The 21,681-nt window shown below is 32.1% G+C and overlaps 1 protein-coding gene across 1 annotated transcript; it reads left to right on the top strand.

The window, feature by feature from the left end:
• The first annotated feature begins 463 nt into the window (after window positions 1–463).
• Window positions 464–1,273, top strand: LOC149241447 (uncharacterized). Its single transcript, XM_089370549.1, has one exon. The coding sequence runs from the start codon at window positions 464–466 to the stop codon at window positions 1,271–1,273; it is 810 nt and encodes a 269-aa protein (XP_089226675.1).
• The last annotated feature ends 20,408 nt before the right edge of the window (window positions 1,274–21,681 follow it).

The following is a 21,681-nucleotide window of genomic DNA, read 5'->3' on the forward strand; positions in this document are numbered from 1 at the left end:
TGATCCCATCATGAGCGGGCGTGAGATCATATCAACTCCCGATAGGATCCTATTTTTCCTCCATGGCAAAGGTTTCTTCACGTGGGATAAGTTGATTTCAAGTTGGCAAGGCCCCCTCCCTATATGGAAATCGGCTGTTGAACTTGGTTTGCCAGAGTCGTTGTTGAGCCAATGGGACTCGGTCAGGAACATTCTTAGAAGCTGCGGGTTTCTCAGGTCCATGCCACAGGACTTTTTGGTTTGGAATCTGTCTAATGCAAATTTTCAGGTATGCGTAAAGGATATTTATGCTGATATGATTGGTTCAAAGTCTATGCTCTCTTATCCCACTTTCCCATCAGCGTTTTGGAAATCAGGTTGCGCACCCAAATTCATATACTTCTCATAGCTGGTGTTTTATAATAAAAATCTGTCCTGGGAGAATTTGAGGAAAAGAAAGTGGCATGGGCCGAGTAGGTGCCAAATGTGTGAATTAGAAGAGGAATCCAATCTTCACATGTTCTTCCAATGCAACTCTATTCAGCAAATATGGCGGGATCTGGCATTTCTATATGGTTTCCCTCTTCTATCTCATGCTTCTACTCCCGCTGCTTTTGATTGGTGGAGTAGGCAAAGAGAATCATGGAGATCGATCATTATAATTGCTTTATGGTGTGCCTGGAGGTGGAGGAATAATAAAATCTTCAATGAAGCAAAGGAGCCCCTCATGGATATATTACATCACATAATTCTCATATATGACTCTGTCCCCAAAAAGCTTCCAAAATTGAAAAATGTCAACAGAAGTGGGCTGGCAGATTCTTTCCTCAGGACCCCGAGGGCCTTTTTTGACGGTGCTGCCCAACAAAATTCATGTGGCTGTGGGGTGGTCATTATTATGGATGAGAATCTACATTACAACCTATCCTGGAATGCAGGTAAGGGTACAAATAGATTGGCGGAGGCAAAGGCCCTTGCAGGTCTTTTCGCTTTCTGTATCTTTTTTTACATCCATTCTATCTCAATCTTCGGGGACTCAAAATCTATGGTCGATCATGTCAATGGTAAAAGCCTCATCAGGTGCCCTCACCTCGCATGCTGGATGGATAGAATTATGTTTTTTTGGGGTCAAATGGGAGGGAGTTCCATTCAGCACGTCTACAGAGCCCGGAACCAGAAAGCGGATTGCTTGTCAAAGGAGGGCCTTCACCTCGGCTCAGGTTCATGGTCATTGAAGGTTTCAGCTGGCGAGGAGTCCTTTTCCATTCAGGACTTCTGCATTCTGGGTTTTTAGCTCTCTTTCTATCTGTCCTTATGATCTGTTTCTGGTTTCTCCTTTTTTATTTTTGATTTACCTGGTATCTGTCGGAATATGTATGGCTTCATCTATCACTGATTTCTTTCCCAGTTGGCGCTGGAGGTGTCCTTGCATCTGTGTATCTTCGAGTTATTTGGCAATCTGCTCAGAAGAAACTCTCCTCTGGTTTTTGTCCTATGCTTCTCTTATTTGCATAATATGTACCATCTGGAACTGTTTATACAGACTCAATATAATACAATATAGCTTTTTCTTTCTGAAGAAAAAAAAAAGAAAAAAAGAAAAAAAAAAAAAAAGAGTAAAAATGGTTACTTTAACTTAAATTTTAAAATTGAAAAAATAAAATTATTAAAATTTTACTAAAATAAAGTTTTAAGTTTTTTTTTTTTTTAATTTCACTGAAATAAAGTTTTAAGTTTTTTTGAAATTTTTTATTAAACTTTATCTTTGAAAGTTTTATTTAGTATATTGTTGTAGCATTTAAATAAAGTTTTAAGTTTTTTAAGAAATTTTGTATGTAGTGCATTGTTGTAACATTTATAAGATTGTATAAGATTTAATAAAATTTATACAAATTTTCAAAAGTGTAATTTAATTTTCCACATAATTCTAATTTGTAATAAAGATTCAGGAAATAATGTCAAACATAAAAATAATTCAGATAATTTAAATTAAATTTATTATAATTAATTTAGTTGATCTAATGAATAAATTGTTTATTCAATTTACTAATTTATTTCATTTATTTTTAGATTTGTATTTTTTTTAATAGATTTGATATTCTTGTGAAAATAAATCTACTCATTACTAAGATCGATTACCAAATCTCCATATAATACAAATTACTAAGATCCATTATCACGAAGAAATTGTTCGAACAAAATTTTTATAATTAAATTATAAAAAATAATAATAAAAGAGAAAAATAAAATTCAATGAATAATAATAATTAAAATAATATTTAAAAAATAATAATATTATTCAATTTAAAAATTAGAATAATACTTTTTATTAAAAAAAATAATATTCTCAAATTTAAAAATATAAAGATCAAAAACATTAAATTTTTATTAATTAATTTAAAACAATAATAATTTTAATTTAAAAAATGAAAATATAATTATAAAATAATAATTATAAATATTAAATATTAACCCATTACACTTATATAATTGTTTAGATTTTAAATAATATAAAGATTATATTAAAAATAAATTTTAAAAAATTATAATGTAAAGATTGTATTTTTAGTATTATATTATTTTGGAGATAATATATAATAAAATTAATATAAAAGTTATAATAAAAATATTATAATAATATAAAGATTAAAAAGAATAATAATAATAATATTAAGGTTATAGATATAATAGTAATAATAAAGTTATAAGAGATTATAGAATTAGAGTTTTTTGAAGAGTTAAGATTTTAACCCTATAACTATATGGTGTTCAATTCAGACACGATGTCTCCTTAGTTAGAATGAATATTATATATATATATATATATATATATAATATTAATGATTTATTAAAATATTAATTTTATTATAATTTATATTAGTGTACATATATGTTTTAATTTTGATATTTACATCAATTTTATTATGATTTTATTATTTAGATGCGCAATGTGTTTTTGATTTTGATATTTTATAATTATCAATTTTATCCGGAAAAACATAAAACCAATATCATAATATATTGACTATAAAAACCAATGAATAACATTAACTCAAAATAAATTTGGATTTAAATGAAAGACTCGTTATTGAGCATTAGACAATAAATTAATGAAATATATTATAAATCCCAGGAAAAAAATACATCGAGTCGATCCGGGTAAGCCCCCAATCAAATCCCATATCATCTGCGAAGGCAATTTAATAAATATCATAAAGAGGGAGCTTTAAAGTCTAATTAATCTAGCTTTCAAAGGGTAATGAAAGTCCCTGATGACTTGTTATCAGGGATGTGTCCCCAAAGCCCACATAAATGAAGTTCGCTTTTGGTAGTTTCGTTGTTCAAGCAGTTTGGAATTGCAATCTTACTTTAAAACCTATACTTATAAGATAAGTGGACAAGAATCTTTGGCTTAGACTTTTAAAAGAGATCCTAAAATGCTATAAAAACAATTAGCAATCTACAAACTAGGTAGTCCTAATTAGGTCTACAACCTACTTAGATAATGATTATGGTACATTTAAGCCATAATCTTTACAAAGGTTTTAAGTTTCATCATCATGTCTCAATGTTTATAATTGTATTGTCGTTTAATCTTCCACTCTCGAATGTCAATGTCAGTGTCAATAAGAGATGTTTGGCTCAATGTTTATAATTGTAGTGTCGTTTAATCTTCCACTCTCGAATGTCAGTGTCAATGTCAATAAGAGATGTTTGGAATTGCATTTTTCTTTAGAGAGTATTTCCATCATTAATACGATGATTTGCTAGCTAAAGGCTCTCTGGATTGGATTTTTTAAAGTATACTTGAATGCAGTGAAGATAATTAGCAATGGGATGGGATCTTTTAAAAGACATATTGGAAGGTTTTATCTACAAAATCTATATTGTTGAAAATTTATTTTATGAAGTAAAAAATAGAGTCTTATATCATACAAAATAGAAATACTGAAAACAAAGAGGATAAATAAAGAGATTTATTACATGGTTTTATTTTTATGTTTAATTTAAGATTTAAGTTTAAAATTTTAAGAATAAATGTAAGTTTATTTCAATTTTGATTATTAAAATTTAGGAGGTGTGCATATTTTATTTCACTTTAGATTTGAATCTATGATTTTTTAAGAGGAAATACATGCTTTTAACCATTACATCCATTCAAAATAAATTAATATATAATTATTTTATTACCTATTCAAAATAAAATTAATATATAATTATTTTATTTAAAGTAGGTGGATATTGAAATATTTTATTCAATATTAGTATTTTTTAAATATTGTGTCAACTTCAAATTGAGTACAAATTTTTACACATCTTCTTAGCCACAACCAAGCTTTTTCAAAAAGCTATTAAATTCGTGACACATTGATAAGAAAAATTATTGACAATTCCCTTAAATAAAATTTTAGTATTTGACATCTTAAATAAAAAGCCTTTGGCTAAGTTGGAAGGACTGACCTTATACTCTTGAACCTAATACAACCATCTACAAAGTAAGTGGGTTAAACAAGTTTAGAAAGTGGTCACAAACACTTTCCAATGTGGGAGATCCATGGTTGGATGTAGCCTGGTGGGCTCATTGGGTTGTAAGTTAGTGTCATGTAGGTGTGCCACTCTTCCTTAAGCATAAATGCCCCTTGGGATATTTTGTTTCCCACATAAGAAATCAGCACTATAAATCCGTCTCCATAAAATTTAAAATTAAAACAAGATAAAAAAATGTTTGTATTGTTGGTTTCACCTATAGAAATTTAAACTTTGAATCTCGTAATTTACATAACACTTCATAACATAATGATCAACTATCAAATTGCTTAAATGAAAAAACTTGATAAAATATTATACCTACAAACCACTCAATTTATAAATTACATATTTCTCCTTGAACAAAAATAACACAAAATATAGATTACATCTTATAACGTTAATTATTTAAGCTATATATTATATATTATATATCATGTATAACATTAAATAAAATATCCTCAAATTAAATCAAATAGATTACACCCTATATGATATTAATTTATTTATTACTAAGTGCATATTAATAAAGGCAACCATTAATCTATTCGAACGATGCAGGAACGGGAACTCAAACGGCATTTTCTTCTTACGGAGATTTACGTTAAGAATTGCGAGCCTGTCGAATCGACGGCTCTCTTTCCTGACTGTCATTTCAACCCATCGACGGCTACGTCTGTACGACAGTGACGTGTATTATGTGGTTGAAACAAAGCCAAACTTAAACCAAGTTACACCAAGTTAGTAAACGTAAATCAAATATTTAAAATCCGCGAATGTTTTCCAGGCACGAGTCAGATCTTTTAAATCCGTTTTCCACGTGTATATCGTTTTTTCAAGTTGATTCATAGTCTAAAATTTAGATATATAATTGAATATAAATTATAAAAATTAAATATAAATTTAAGTGTAAATCAAACTTTTGCCTAAATTTTATTTTTTATTTTTTCCAAGTTGATTCATAATCTAAAATTTAGATATATAATTGAATATAAATTTAGGTGTAAATCAAACTTTAGTCTAATTTTTATTTAATTTTAATTTTGAATTATATTAGAGGAGCTGAGTATTTCATTATAAAAATTATATTATTGTAATAAAAAGAAATTAAACACGTTGTTTATTAAAATTGTGATAACAATTTTAAAATTAAAAAAATTTAAACACAAAATTTATTAAAATCGTGATAACAATTTAATAAAATTATGTAAAATTATAATATTTTATTTAAAAAAAGATCGTGACATGGATTTAATAAAATTATAATATTTTATTAAAAAAAACACAAGATTTATTGAAATAATGTTAATAATTAATAAAATTATGTAACTGTAGATATTTTCAAAGAATATAATTTCAAATTATTACATATTATTACAAAATCCTGATTCCCATTTAAAAAAAATCCTGGTAAAAAATAAAATAATATTTTGAAGTTCTAAATATTATTTAAATAATTAATTAACCATAAATAATGTAAAAAATAAAATAATATTTTGAAGTTCTAAATATTATTTAAATAATTAATTAACCATAAATAATTTAATAAAATAAAAATATATTAGAATGATTTGCAGCTTAAATATTATTTAGACAAGCAAGCAATTGAACCAAATTTATTTAATTTATTAACTTAGTGTGTATATATATATATTTTTTCTTTAATTTAATTATAAAATATAAAGATTTCTAAAATCTGAATTTTGATTATATAAATCGTTTATACTAATAACTAACTTACATTATCATGAACAAAATTTATAAATATAAACTTATGAATAAAGACTAAAGGGAAAATTAAAATCAATAAATTACATTTAAAATAATAATAAGAAGAAAACATCCTTAAAAAATAATATTAAAAAAAAAACTTAAAATATACCCATCAAATTTATTCATAAATTAAATTATATAATAAGATTTTTAATTACAAAAATTAAATTTAATAATTATAAACATTGAAACGAGATGGCGAGTGAATGAAATAACAAAGCAACTGGCCTCGTTCAGAGCAGTGACGTCGTCTTGCAATAACGGGTCGGTGGAAGGAGTAGCTCTAAAGATAGATGTTAATTTTAGATATGGTTTATGCACCAAGATTGGGCTTTAAGATCCATAATTGCGCTGGACAATTTTAGATATTGTTTATGCACCAAGATTGGGCTCTAAGATCCATATTGCGCGTTCCAACGGGGATTGGGGAGTGAAACGAACAAGCGAGTGTGGAGAGAGGTTGAAAATATTATAGACATCAAATTTATTCATAAATTAAATTATGTAATATAATAATAAATTATAGAAATTAAATATAATAATTATAAATGTTAAATAAAATATACATCAAATATATTTAAATTAAATTGTTAATATAAAATATTTTTAATTATAAAAATTAAATATAAAAATTAAATATAAAATTAATTGTTTATTAAATTGTGTAATATAATAATATTTTTAATTATAAAAATTAAATATAAAAATTATAAATATAAAATTAATTGTTTTTATTAATGGGAACCAATTTCATCCATATACATTTCTTTATTGTATAAAGAAATTTAAATGTAAATTTAATTTTTTCTTTACAATTTTATTAATAATAAAAATATTATATAAAGTTGTTGAGTGTCCATTATTTTGAGATTGGTTATTATTACCATGCTCTAAGAAAGTTTTGACACTATAACTTCAAATAATGAATATTGACTTATTATTGTCATTATTAAAATTAGCTACAATCATTATCACTTTTTTCATAATTGTCAACTTTTATAATTGCATTATGTTTTAACATTCCAAGTCCAGTCCTAAACAAATGAAATTAGGGTTTTGTTATCATTCGGTCAATAGAGGGGTTTGGAATTGCAAGGTTACTTTACAACCTATGCCTATGGGCTAACCTATGCCTATGGGCTAATAGCATGATTTCTGATCAAGTAGTATCAAGTATCTGAACATGCCTATTAACCTATGCCTATGGGCTAATAGCATGATTTCTGATCAAGTATCTGCATGATTTCTGATCAAGTATCTTAGAATGCCTTGAAGACTAATTGTAGTCTAATGGCTACCATAGATAGGTTTAGGTTTATAACCTATAAAGAAGTTGATGAAATTTATAACCAATGCAGAAGTTGATGAAGTTGGACAAGAGATCAAGAGATTATTTAATAAGTTATCGTAAGTTTTGGGAAGTCTAAAATAACATAACCATCCCTTCTTAACTTTTTAGTCAACTTCCTAATGCACCTTTTGTTATCCACGGTTTCTATATTATTAAAGTTCTTAGAAATAAAAGATAAATGTAATATACTGCTTTACCAATAAAATTATAATAAATGTAATATAATCCACCAATATTATAATAAATGTAATATAATCCACCAATTTAGAATAAGTTTTTTATTCTTTTTCTATTCAAAATTCATTATTTAGAAAATGAAAGAAAAACCTACATTTGTATCATATCACTAACTAACTAGTTTAAAAAATGAAAATTAAATTTACCTGTTTATGAAAATTTGGATTTTCCTCTTCTTCTTTTAGCACATTTGATAAACATTAATAACCATTCCAGCACATTCCAGCACATTTGATAAACATCAGTAACCATTCCATTTTCTGATAATTTAGAAAATCTATCTAATAATTTAAAAATTCTTAAATAGTGCATCAAACCCAATTAAAAAAAACACAAATTGAAATTTAAATTATTAAATATGGCATAAACCCCATTAAAAAAAGAACATATATTTAAATAGATTTAGTAGATCCACGGGAAAAGGAAAAGTTGTATATTTTCTATGGGGAAATAAAAAATCAACACTGAGATGAAACCAAATTGAAAACCATCCCAGGCAATTTAGCGACTGAGTTCCATCCTTCTGTTGTTTAAAGTATTAAACAAATAGTTATATATACCACAGATCTAATTGCTTGGAAGTGCACATATGCATATTCTCTACGTTCATTATTTGGGTGGGTTCGAACCCTGAGGTCATATCAAACTAATTCAAAAGTTCGTGTTCTTCCTTTTATTTGGAGATAAGTACACCAATCAATTTCTGTTTTCAGCGAAAGGAAGGTGTTGATCAAATGGAGAGGGATCACACAACAAGGCATGCAAATCAACCCATAGCATTATGACATAAATAAGGTGTTGGCCAAGGCCGAGTTGATATGAATGAGAGACTTATTTTCAACTTTGTTGTAATTGTAAGGTGTTTTCAGGTTTAATAATAAAAAATAGTTACGGAAATTTGGGCATTAAGATTTTGATATCATCTATCACTCCTGTTAGTCAATGGGATGGATTTGGAATTGGCAATGCCCTTTAGAACCAATGACCATATGCTAAAATGATGATTTGTGGACAAGATAAAATGAGTTCCCTAATGCTGTCACGCTCTAACCCAATAGATTATATTAGGCTTTGGTTGTCGTTGATTTTTAATGCTCACTGCGTTATTGCGTCTCTAATAGTATTCAAGATTTCCCATGGGGACCATGCGAAAATAGTATTGCTTAACTTTATCACGGATTTTGTGATATGTAATTTTTTTGTCCAGGAGGGAAGAAACTACTAAAGTTGTTACAGACAATTAATATGACTAGTAAAGCACAATCAATATGATTTACGGTACCAATTCGAGATTATTTATTTTTTTCCATCTCATCAGACGTTAACTATTTTAGAAAAAGACACAGACATACATTTCTACCCTATTCGACATTAAATCCTATCGAACCAAAAAAAACTACATGGAAAAGAATTGAATTGAGCCCGATATTTTTTTCCTTACGTATCCACACCAATAACCACTACTTTTCGCCTGCCAAAATTAATTATCAAAAATCTATCTGATAATGGAAGGATCGCTAGCATGGCGTCATACCCCCTTTAAAATAAAGGAAAACAAGGCAAAAAAACAGATGGAGCAGATCCATGAGTGAAAAAGAAAAGTTATAAATCTGATGGGCACTTCGAACCCTAATCACTTGCAAAGCTGAAGTAGATGCCTAATCCATGCGTCCTGCATCAAGGATTTGGGCAGGTTCTAACTCTGACGAGAGACATCTCATATCAAACCAAATTTGATAATGAAACCTTATTGAGTAATAGCTTTTGTGATATGTATTTTCTGTCTGACGGGGGAAACCGTTGGAGGTTTTTACAAACAATCAATCATCCTAATCTAATCTACCAATTCTGGACGGATAATTCATCTATATCCTTGGCTATGTATTTTATTTTCTGTTTAAGGGGGACGGAAACTATGAAGGCTCTTACAAACAATCAATCATCGTAATCTAATCAAACAATTCTGGATTTATTATTATTTATATCCTAGCCGTAATTAATTATTTTAGAAAAAGACAGAGAAGCCTACCTGTTTATCAAGAAGAAATGATTGAGCTGGATTCTTCTCGTTTTCTTCCACCATGTTTGATACACACAGGCACTGGTAACCATTCTGTTTGTTCCTGCCAATATTAATTAACATGACAAATCCCTCTGATGAATGGAGGAATAACAAATATTGCGTCAAATTCAGTGAAAAGGGGAAGAGAAGGAAACAAATAGATGTAGCGGATCCATGGGTGAAAAAGAAAAGTTAAGAAGACAATACATACCGCAGATTTTGATGGGCAAGCCTCACATAAATTTTTTTTATCTCTACGCTCCTGGTAAGCGATTTGGGCTCGAATCTGAGGACATACATGTCATATCATATTAAATTCGAAATAAAACCAAATAAAACAACATCCTAATGCCATTACAGATTTTTCTACAACCCTCCATCCCTCAGACAAGAAACAAATAGTTATATATGGAAAACTTACTGCAGATTTTGATGGACGCTCTAGATGGTAAGCGGGTTAGATGGTAAGCAGGTTCAAATCCATCCTGAGAAGAAAGTAAATCAAGTAACTCTTCCTTCCTTTGCTTTCCTTTCCTCTACCCATCCAAGTATAGATATGCCTTCATTCCCACGCCCCTGCTCATCTCTCTCACTGTGCATAAACATAACACAAGAAGCACCCGCACAGAGACACACAAACATATACACATACAGAAATATAAACATACACAGAGAACAAAAACACAGTCATACACAGAGGACAAAAACACAAACATACACAACGCCACAGAACGCTCCACAGCACTGTGAAGAGAGAAATAACAGAGGGCATATAGTAGATGTTGAGAACCAAAACAATTACCCGTAACATTTCTTGTCAATGTGGCAATCAATTTATAGATGGAATATTGTGCTACACCTTGGATTCCATTTGTCAACTCGCATGACCGGGTGGCTGTAAAAATTACATTAAATACAAGCAAAAAAGCAAGCGGCTGTAAAAATTACATTAAATAAAAGCAGAAAAGCAAGCTGTTGTAAAAATTACATTAAATTCAAATTTGATCAAGAAAATTCAACTTAGTTTTTGGATAAAAGCACTGATGCAATCCACACGGCGGTAAATATTATATTTACATTTTATTCAAAAAGTTTGGTTATTTCTTCCCATATGGAAATCGCATTCTTGATTTGGCTGAAATGAGGGGAAATACATTAAATAAAAGCACAAAAGCAAGCTGCTGTAAAAATTACATTAAATTAAAATTTGATCAAGAAAATTCAACTTAGTTTTGGATAAAAGCACTGATGCAATCCAAACGACCGTTAAGATTATATTTACATTTTATTCAAAAAGTTTGGTTATTTCTTCCAATATGGAAATCGGATTCTTGATTGGGCTGAAATTGGGGAATTTTACTGAGGGATTTTGTTAAATATTATTATTTTTTACAAATCTATTAAATTGGAAGTGGTTTGATTAAAAAAAAATTGAAACACTTATTTGATAATTAAAAGTTGGAAAAAATTGTTGAACATTTTTCATGATATCAAATTAAGTTCTTCATCAAATTGAAAATGAAATTAAGTTATTTATTATATTCAAGAATGTAGTTGAAGAATAAGATTATAACTATACATTTTGAGTTTTTTTTCTTTTTTTCTTTTTTACTTTTGTAATATAATTACTATTTTTTTTTTAGTTTTCATTTAAAAAATTTAATGAGAGAATGTAATTAATGTAATGAAGTCTTAGTTTGAATATGGTCGAAAACATGTAATAAAAATGTTTAGAACAAGTTAGGAAAAACAAGATGTTCACATGTGCAGGGTCCAAATTTGCCATTGCACATAAGTATTTTCCTTAACCCAGTGGTGGAAAGAGTTTTGGGGGCCGACTTTAAATATGACTTGAGCCTTGAGCTAACCTATTGATGAAGGCTTAGTTTGAGGATGCCTGACTTAAGGTAAATACACATAAAGTTTTCATAGAACTCATCTGTTGCAATGTCTTGTAGTTAACTTGTTTAATAATTTGTCCACCCTCTCCCCAGTGGGGGTGTGATCTTGTGCTTTCTCAGAAGGCACGATGGGTGTACACTTGTCCTTGATTGGTCATGGCATGGTATGGAGGAGGTCGGTGGACTTGGGTTTTACACTCGATGTCCCTTCAATTTAAATGCATGCGAGTGGACTTGGGGTGGTGGAGGTACGTTGTGTATTGCAGTAGAGGTGAGATGAAATCCTCACCCTCTCACTTCTGGTTTTATGGTGAAGTGAGTTTCATATGCTCTAAACCATCATTTACTTGTTTCAGGTTGTTGGCCAAGGTATTAGGTCTTGGTGGTCAAACAAATTCATTATTTGAGATTAGCTTCATGGTGGTGAGCGCGAAGGGTCAATATTTTTTGTTTTGGATTTGCATAACACAGCGCAAGGGCCTATCTTTGAGTTGGTGGTGGTTTATTCCAATTCGCCTCTCTTGGATAGTGATTTCACAAATATTTCTTATCCCTGTCCATTGTTGGTATCTTGGTCATTCTTCTGTGTGGCTTTAAACCAGAGAATTTCCTGCTTGCATGGTTGGAGTTTCAATATGTATTTTGGGTTCTGAGAAGCTCTCTCTTAAAATCAACTCGATTGCTTCTAATTTTAGTGAAATGGCCTTTTATTTACTTAATTGTCACCCTCACTTGTCTCCTTAAGTTGGGTGTTTTGAATTTTTTGCAATCTTGGGTCTGGAGATTTGGGTCTATGCATATAGCTTGTTTGGGTTGTTTGACGTGCCAAGTGTTGTCTTGTTGGTGGTGGGGTTCTCTGTATTTTATTCCTTTATTGTGCAGAGAATTACAAGCGATCTTTGAACTGTGACTCCTGCTGTGGAATTTCGGGGACAACATTGTTGTATTCTGGTTAGGTGTTGAAGGGTCAGTGGTTCTTCCCTCTGCTTGTTTTGTGATTCGTGGTTCTTTAGTTGGTTATTTGCATTGTTCTTTTGTTTTAGCCACCATGCCTCCCCATCAGCAAATGGCATGTACAAGAGGTGGCACTGGTCATGTAGGGGTCAAAAAGGGTCACACATTTCCATGGGATTCTGTGGCATCTTATTTTGATGCAGTCCCTCTAGAAGTGCATAGGGAAATTTTACCGTTGAAATAAAAAGAGTTTGGTGATCTATTTTCTTACTCAAAAGTTGGAAGATATGATCTGAAATGGGTTCAAGGCCCACAAAGGTGTAGAAAAAAGAGATTATATTTCTTGCATTCTAAGTCTATGCACTAATAGATGGATACTCTGTTACACTTGGTATTTAAGGACACGCACGTCGATAGCTATAATGTTTTTTCTAGACTGGAGGACATTAAGTGTATATTAAGGAATATCATGTTTTGCCTCAATGATATAGATTCTCGCCCGAGTTGTGTGGAGAGCTATGTAGTGTCAGATTCTGCCTTAGGGAATCTGACTGATCCTCCCGAAGACCCAACTGGTGCACTACTTGATAGTACTCTAGATCTTATGTTTATCTCATCGAATGAGAATTGCCATATGGATTTATAGTTTTGTTTACTTTTGGTTATGGCATTGCTAATATACTTATGTTTATCCTCTAAGAAAATGATATGGAGTAAGATAACTAATTTGGACGTGTTTTATTTTATGGGAACACACTTGGTTGGTATAAGCAAAGCTTTGCGGTGCATTTTTTTTCTTGTTATCGTTGTATGCTCATTGTTTTATGTCATTGGTCTAGAATATTACTTCTTTCTCATCTCACGAGAAGTATTTTCAGTGTTTGGTTCAGCGAAATGGGCACAATAGCATCTCTCCCGTGGGACTATAAGGAGTTTGGCTCGTGCAACTGGGTTTCTATGGCCATGCTTGGGCATGTTATCAATGTAAATATGGTTTTTGTAATGAAATATATATTTTTTATTTAAAAAAAATGATTTGTCCACCATCTTTAAAGAGTGGTTGACAAAATGGATTTGATACTAAAAAATTTGATTGCACATTGGAACCCACATACATACCCATATGTTATAGGGGTAAATTTAGAGAGGAACCCTTCATTTGTGTTAATATGATGACTTAGAGTTGAAGCATGTGCTTTGGAGCCTTCTTGTCCACATTTGAGGGGATTGGGGCTGGTGAATGACACATTTAAAGATTGTAAATTTTTGAGAGTGCCTTTGGAGGTAGGATGTTGCACCAAGAGCCACTTGTCCCCATTCATTTTGGAGAAGGCTCGCCTTTTGAGAGCTTTGTGCCCCAAAATTTTGTACATGTGGAATTAAAAGCCCATTTTGGATTATTTTAGAATAACTAATTGTTGAAGATGCCATTTTTCCCCCATACACTAGTTTAGTATATTTTAGCTTAGAAAATGTTATTTTATGGGAATAATGAGTTTAGTTTCTCTCCTATGAATAGAGAGAGATACCCCCTCATTTTCTTGTGGAGTTTTTGGGGAGAAATTCCATAGGTTGTATAATATTTTTTGTGATTTCTCTCTTGTAAATTGGTTGTGGATATTTCAAGTTGAGAAAATTTATTGGGGAGATTAAAAGAAATAGAAGCTTTACCATATTATTTGGGGTAAAGAGATTCAATCATGAGATCAATGATTTTACAATAAAGGTTTGAAACAACTCAACTAGAACATTGTTTTAAAAGTGATTCGCTTGTAATCGACTACAACCCTTAATGGAATGTTGTGTCACTCAAAGTATGCATGCTCTAGAAGGGGATTTGGAGAGCCACAAGCTAGCACCGATTAGTATGGGTGGAAATGTTCAAACATAATATGATGTGTCACTCAACATACCCAGGTTCTAGAATGGGATGAGAAGATTTATAAGCTTAGCTTGCATTTATCCAAGCTCTAGAATGGGTGGTGAAGATTTGTAAGCTTAGATTTCCCTTATTATTTGTAGTGAAGATGTTCAAACATGAAATCAATGCTTTTACAACAAAGGCCCAAATCTACTCCATCAATATGTCACTTTAAAAGTGATGTGTTAGTGGCCACAACAAATCTTGAGGAATGATTTCACTCAACACACACAGTGTGAAAGAAGCTTAGAAGAGTCACAAGCTTACCTCTATTAGTTTGGGTGAAGAGTGTAGTGTCCCTGATTTCTTGAGCACATAGGTAACATTCTCACTTGCCTAATTGTCTCCTTTAGGCTAGAAAAAAAGAAAAAAGTAAATTGTTAAGGGGATTAAGGAATTTGCCCAATTTCTTGATATTAATATCATTAATAATAAAGAGGAAAGATTATTATTATTATTAACCAGGGAAAAAGTAATTTTTCAATAAAATAAGTCTCGGTAAAATCTTACAAAAAGGAGAAGGAAGTCATTTTCTCATCGTTCTATCTCTTGTTGTGATTGGTTTGGAGCTCAAGCTGATTCGGCTCTAGGGTTTCATGAAAAACTCTCAAACTACTCTCTGTGATCTTCCATAATCTTCTAGCTAATACTTTGTCAATTTCAATAATTCTCCAGGATCTGCGTCACCTGATGAGCATGAAAAATCTCTAGATGAAAAATATTTAAGGGGACGCCATCTATAGCATCTGCGATTTCTAGTCAGAAAACATCAACTCTGGTTATGAGCCCAATTTGAGCTGGTTTGTAAAGCCAAAGACCCTGATTAAGTCGAACAAAAGAGTAACAAAATGCCCAGGGAAAATGAGGCAAGCGAGAGTCAACAACAGGCATGCCTACATCTTTGGAAAGTATGCTGAAACAACAGGCATGCCTACATCTTTGGAAAGTATGCTGAAACATCCAGTATTTTCATGGATTTTGAGACAGGTCATCCCTGCCCTGCCTTTACTTGCTTTCCTTAAAATGAAAGCAAATCGTCTGTTAAGATGAAAAAAGAAACCAAAGCATTTGCAATACAAAGACACAGTACAAAAACACAGAACCTGTGTTGTTATTTCTAGCAGAAGGCGGAGGATCTTCGACCTGTGTTGTTACTGCTATCTGAAGGCAGAGGGTCTGTTCTGTAAGATCAACTGATGGGTAACTGAAGCATCACCTGGAGCATGCATCCAGTATGGACTATTCAGTCACTGTAGCAGCATATCCAACATGGACTATTCAGTCACTATAGCAACATGGACTTTTCAGTCAGTGTAGCATCTTACCTTGAAGTTGTTGAATCACCTCTAGAAGCTTACCTTGAAGTTGTTGAATCACCTGAAGCACACAACAAGTGGAGTGAGAATTGCTTTTAGGTATGTATTCTCATTTAAATATTTTACCATAAACTACCTTTGTATAATCCCTTATTAGAACATCAGTGTAGTAAGCAATAAACTACCTTTGTTTAATCCCTTATTAGAACATCAATGTGGTTAGCAAAATGGTTATCATATGGTGAAGTTGCAAATCTAGTTCAAAATGGCAAGATTAATTACGGCTAAGCTACAAATCTAGTTCAAGCGATGTAACCCATGTTGCAAATTACCTCTTGTAGGAGAAGACAATGTTAAAATTAGATAAACAAGCTATATTCATACATTGAATCAAACCACTCTCTGCACAATCATTCTCCAATACTGTAATTTTCATTTCATATGTGTTTGATAAAAAATTATCCATAATTGACAGAAATCCATCTAGATTCATATCTCCCAAAAAAAACCTCATCAATCAATATATTACAATCCTTCATATATACGTGTTTAATATATATCAATCAATATATCGCAATCCTGCATATATACATGTCTAATATATCACAATCCTGCATATATACATGTCTAGATCAATAATCAAATAATAGTCCTCTTGAAATTGGCAGGTGATTTTTCTTTCATGGGCATCTCAAAAACCAGAAAATCAGAATTCTTAGATTAAGTTAGGTAAGCACACTGTCTTGCTGGGTCTTGTTGTACAGACTAACGTTGCCCAAGAGGTGTTCTCTTGGCTATGGTGTGGGCAATGAATATGATGAATTCTTTGGCACTGGACCATTGATAATAACCAAATTGGCTTAAATCTGAGGTGTTGGTCAGCATAAGGGTTTTCAGATCTGAAAGCAGGATTAGGGTTAGATAGAGTTGTGATCTTCATGGCCTTTGATCTAGGTTCACGCCTCTTCTGTTAATTTCTGGTGGATCTCGGAGGAACTCTTCGATCTAGCACTTTCAAAACTATGAATATAATTGAGGATACACATTTTCATTTTCTAGAAATTCATCTAGGCGGCACTGGTGACATCGAGGGAAGTATGCCTAAAACAACCCCCTGCTTTGGATTAATGACGACTCTATCCAATGGAGGTTCCACAATTGTACGACGGAGGTTCCGCAATTGCAATAGGCAATGGCTCCATAACTGCCTGACTCGTATCGAGATTTGCATATTTATATAGTTGAGAGACACTCATCTGCTCTTCCTGAGGAGTAGGGGGCATGGCACCACGGAGGGGTGCATATATAATAATTCCAGAAGACAGACAATGAGCACCATGTACTTGATAATTTCCCATGGTTGACATGCACAGTAGAAGAACTCTATATACTCCACAACTACATAGGCCAAGGTTATCATGTTTTACTTCTGAACGACTTGTAGCAACAATATGATTGACTTCCAAGGGACTTTTTGGCAGATGATAGCGTGCGTCTGAAGCATTTTCATAACTCTTGAGAGCATACGAAAACCTCTGAAGACTAATCTAGCATAATTCAACATTTTCAAAATTCTTGAGAGTATGAAAACCTCTGAAGATTGAGTTGCTAGAAGATTTTTACTTCCACTGACACAACACTTTTGACGAATTCCTGGTTAGGAAAAGAGGGGACACAATGCGAGTTCTATTTAAGAAATAGAAAAACAACACAATCACTGCTGCATCGTCTGGACACGTGAAATCCATGCACTCCTAATGACACATGAAATGCATGCAAAATCATACTAACAAGTGTTTTGCTTCCTTCGTTTCATATAATAATATGTATTATTCATTACTTCCAAGGTGCCACGTCATATGAAACCCTTAAAATCATTGAGACAGGAAGAAATTTCATCACCCTATGATTCATGGGGCTATGACTGGGACCTAGTTTCATGTCAGAGTTACTACATTAAATTTTGCGAAAAGGACCCAAATCCAGGCCGATTTAGTGAAAACATATCATGTGCACCACCTAGGTCAACTTAACTTAGTTCTTATACAATATATGTTGAATCCCCATTGAACTACTTCCCTACTATAGAACTATTGGCCACTAAAGGATTGGCACGGTAACCAAATCTGGTAGGATCCAACCCATATGGATATGCACCTAGCTCATATCTTGCAGCTGTTCTTTTCCTTTCATTATGTGCTCTACAACACACTAGGTGGAAGACGAGTGAGGAGGACCTGCAAAATCTGATGACACTGTTTGTCTCATTAGCATGACTTAGCATTGAATTTTCATTCGGTAGACTTCATGTCCTCATCGGCGCAAAATATATTTATAAATTTTGATGAACATAAAATAGGACAAGAAACGAGCCATGTTATTGCAAAAAAAATGTGTGATTTTAGCATCAGAATTGAACACAGGATTCAACATTACAGTCTAAATCAAGTAAATAACACGCCGGAAAACATCAAGATTGATCTTGATCTTGTTCTAATCTCTTCTAGAAGAAGTAAAAAGATCTTTGTGTTAGTAGTTTGAATGGCTAGTGGAAGAAAGCCTTTTAAAAAAATGGTAATCAATGATCCATTTCTATAATGAAAATCAATTTACCAACTCAATTTTCAAGATCAAAATGCTTGGCACAATCTTTTTGACAACTTAATACCTCATATGTGACCACCACAAGTCATTTACAAACAACCTCGTGATCTTAACGCACTATTTCATAAGCTTCATTCAGGGGATCTAGTTCATGAGGTAGTATGTCAAGGATGAAAAGAGTAGGACCCTGCAAGGATAAGATCTCATTAGGGGTCTGGAGTAGGAGAATCGGAAATTGAGCAGCCATGCTTGTAGGAAAGCATGCAGATACTCTAGAATTACTACATACATATTACTCTACAATTACCGCGTGCATATTACTTTCCGAATCGTTTGGGAATCATGATAGTCTAGGAATTCTAATCGTCTGGGAACGAGATTAGTGCTACTGATAGCTGGCTAGTCGTAATACAAGTAAGTTTACTAGTTTGGCGCTCAAGCCCTGCTTCTCGCTCAAAGCAAGGCAGCTAGATCAGTACTGTTGATAGCTGGCTAGTCATAATACAAGTAAGCTGACTAGTTTGGCGCTCAAGCCCTGCTTCTCGCTCAAGGCAGGGACTAGCTACCATGCAGCTTCCCTTGTTCATTCTTGGAATGGAAAGGATAGGGAAAAGGAACCAGGGGCTCCATCAATTTATTAAAAAAATTGTATATATATAAAATTAAATTAAATTAAATTGAATTGAATTGAGAAAAAAACTTATCATAAATATAATTAATATATATTTATTAGATTTATAATATATTATAAATTTTATATATTAAAATTATATAATTTATTTTTTTATTAAAATATATAATTTAATTTATACTAACAATATATTTTTTTTTTTATTTAATAATTTTATTTTATTCCTTAAAATATGTATTTTTACATATTTTATAATTTTAGTTTATTTAATATAATATCATTTAAGTAAATGTCACACATGATTAAAAACAAATATATATATATATATGTATGGACTAAATTAAAAATATTCATTACAATTCAATAACATGGATATAATTTAAAATGTCTTTACAAATCTATCAATTTTGGAAGTGATTTGATTAAAAATAGAATAAAATTGAGACACTTATTTGGTAATTAAAAGTCAAAGAAATTGTTGAATATTTTTCATGATATCAAATTAAGTTTTTCATCATATTCAAAATTAAAAGAAATTATTGAAAATTATCATAAATTTTATTGAATTAATTTATTTATTATACTCAAAAGTGTAGTTGAAGAACAAGATTTTTACTTTTGTAATATAATTATTATTTTTATTTTTATTTTTTTTAGCTTTGGTTTAAAATATTTAATGAGAGAATGTAATTAATATAATGAAATCTTAGTTGGAATATGGTGTAAAACATGTAATGAGAATGTTTAGAACAAGTTAGGAAAAACAAGATGTTCACATGTGCGAGGCCCAAATTTGCCATTGCACATAAGTTTTTCCTTCAGGTTGTGGTGGAAAGAGTGTTTTGGGGGTAGACTTTAAATATGACTTGAGCCTTGGGCTAACCTATTGATGAAGCCTTTTTGAGGATGCCCGACTAAAGGTAAATACACACAAAGTTTTCATATAACTCACTTGTTGCAACATGTTGTAGTTAACTTTTTAAATAATTTGTCCACCCTCTCCCCGATGGGGGTGTGATCTTGTGCTTTCTTAGAAGGCACGATGGGTGTACACTTGTCCTTGATTGGTCATGGCCTGGCATGGAGGAGGTGGGTGGACTTAGGTTTTACACTCAATGTCCCTTCAAATTAAATGCACACGAGTTGACTTAGGGTGGTGGAGGTACGTTGTGTATTGCAATGGAGGTGAGGTGAAATCCTTACCCTCTCACTTCTTTTATGGTGAAGTGAGTTTCATACACTCTAAACCACCGTTTACTTGTTTTTGGTTTTTGATCAAGGTACTAGGTCCTGGTGGTCGAACAAATTCATTATTTGAGATTAGCTTCATGGCAGTGAGCGCGAAGGGTCAATGTTTGTTGTTTTATATTTGCATAACATAGTGCAAGGGCCTGTCTTTGAGTTGGTGGTGGTTTATTCCAATTTGCCACTCTTGGATAGTGATTTCACAGATATTTCTTATCCCCGTCCATCGTTGGTTTGTGGTTGTTCGTATCCTGGTCATTTTTCTGTGTGGCTTTAAACCAGAGAATTTCATGCTTGCATGGTTGGTGTTTCAATATGTATTTAGGGTTCTGAGTAGCGCTCTCTTAAATTCAACTTTGTTTCTTCTAGTGTTGGGGAAATGGGCTTTTATTTACTTAATTGTGACCCTCACTTGTCTCCTTAAGTTGGGTGTTTCAATCTTTTTACAATCTTGGGTCTAGAGATTTGGGTCTATGCATATAGCTTGTTTGGGTTGTCTCACCTACCAAGTGGTGTCTTGTTGGTGGTGGGGTTCTTTTATTTTATGCCTGTATTGTGCAGAGAATTGCAAGTGGTCCTTGAACTATGACTCCTCCTATGGAATTTGGGGTACGACATTATTGTATTCTGGTTGGGTGTCGAAGTGTCAATGATTCATCCCTCCGCTTGTTTTGTCGGTCGTGGTTCTTTAGTTGGTTGTCTGCATTGTTCTTTTGTTTTAGCCACCATGCCTCTCCGTCAACGAATGGAGTGTACAAGAGGTGACGCTGATCATGTAGGGGTCAAACAGGGTCACACATTTCCATGGGATTCTATGGCACCTTATTTTGATTTAGTCCCTCTGGAAGTGCATAGGGAAATTTTACTGTTGGAATAAAAAGATTTTGATGATCTATTTTCTGACTCAAAAGTTAGAAGAGATGACCTGAAATGGGTTCAAGGCCCATGAAGATGTAGAAAAAAGAGATTATATTTCTTGCATTCTTTGCCTATGCACCAATCGATGGATACTCTGTTACGCCTGGTATTCAAGGGCACGCAAGTTGATAGCTATAATGTTTTGTCTAGACTGGAGGACATTAAGCATATTTTAAGGAATATCGGATTTTGCCTCAATGATATAGATTCTCTCCTGAGTCGTGTGGAGAACTATACGGTGTCAGATTATGCGTTAGGGGAT

This window comes from Pinus tabuliformis, chromosome 8 (assembly GCF_031772625.1).
Source record: "Pinus tabuliformis cultivar Carrire ecotype Pingquan chromosome 8, CPIR1, whole genome shotgun sequence".
NCBI classification, from domain to species: Eukaryota; Viridiplantae; Streptophyta; class Pinopsida; order Pinales; family Pinaceae; genus Pinus; species Pinus tabuliformis.

Excerpts from the sequence above, each read along its gene's own strand:
- LOC149241447 (XM_089370549.1), top strand. The coding sequence starts at position 464 with ATGTGTGAATTAGAAGAGGAATCCAATCTTCACATGTTCTTCCAATGC.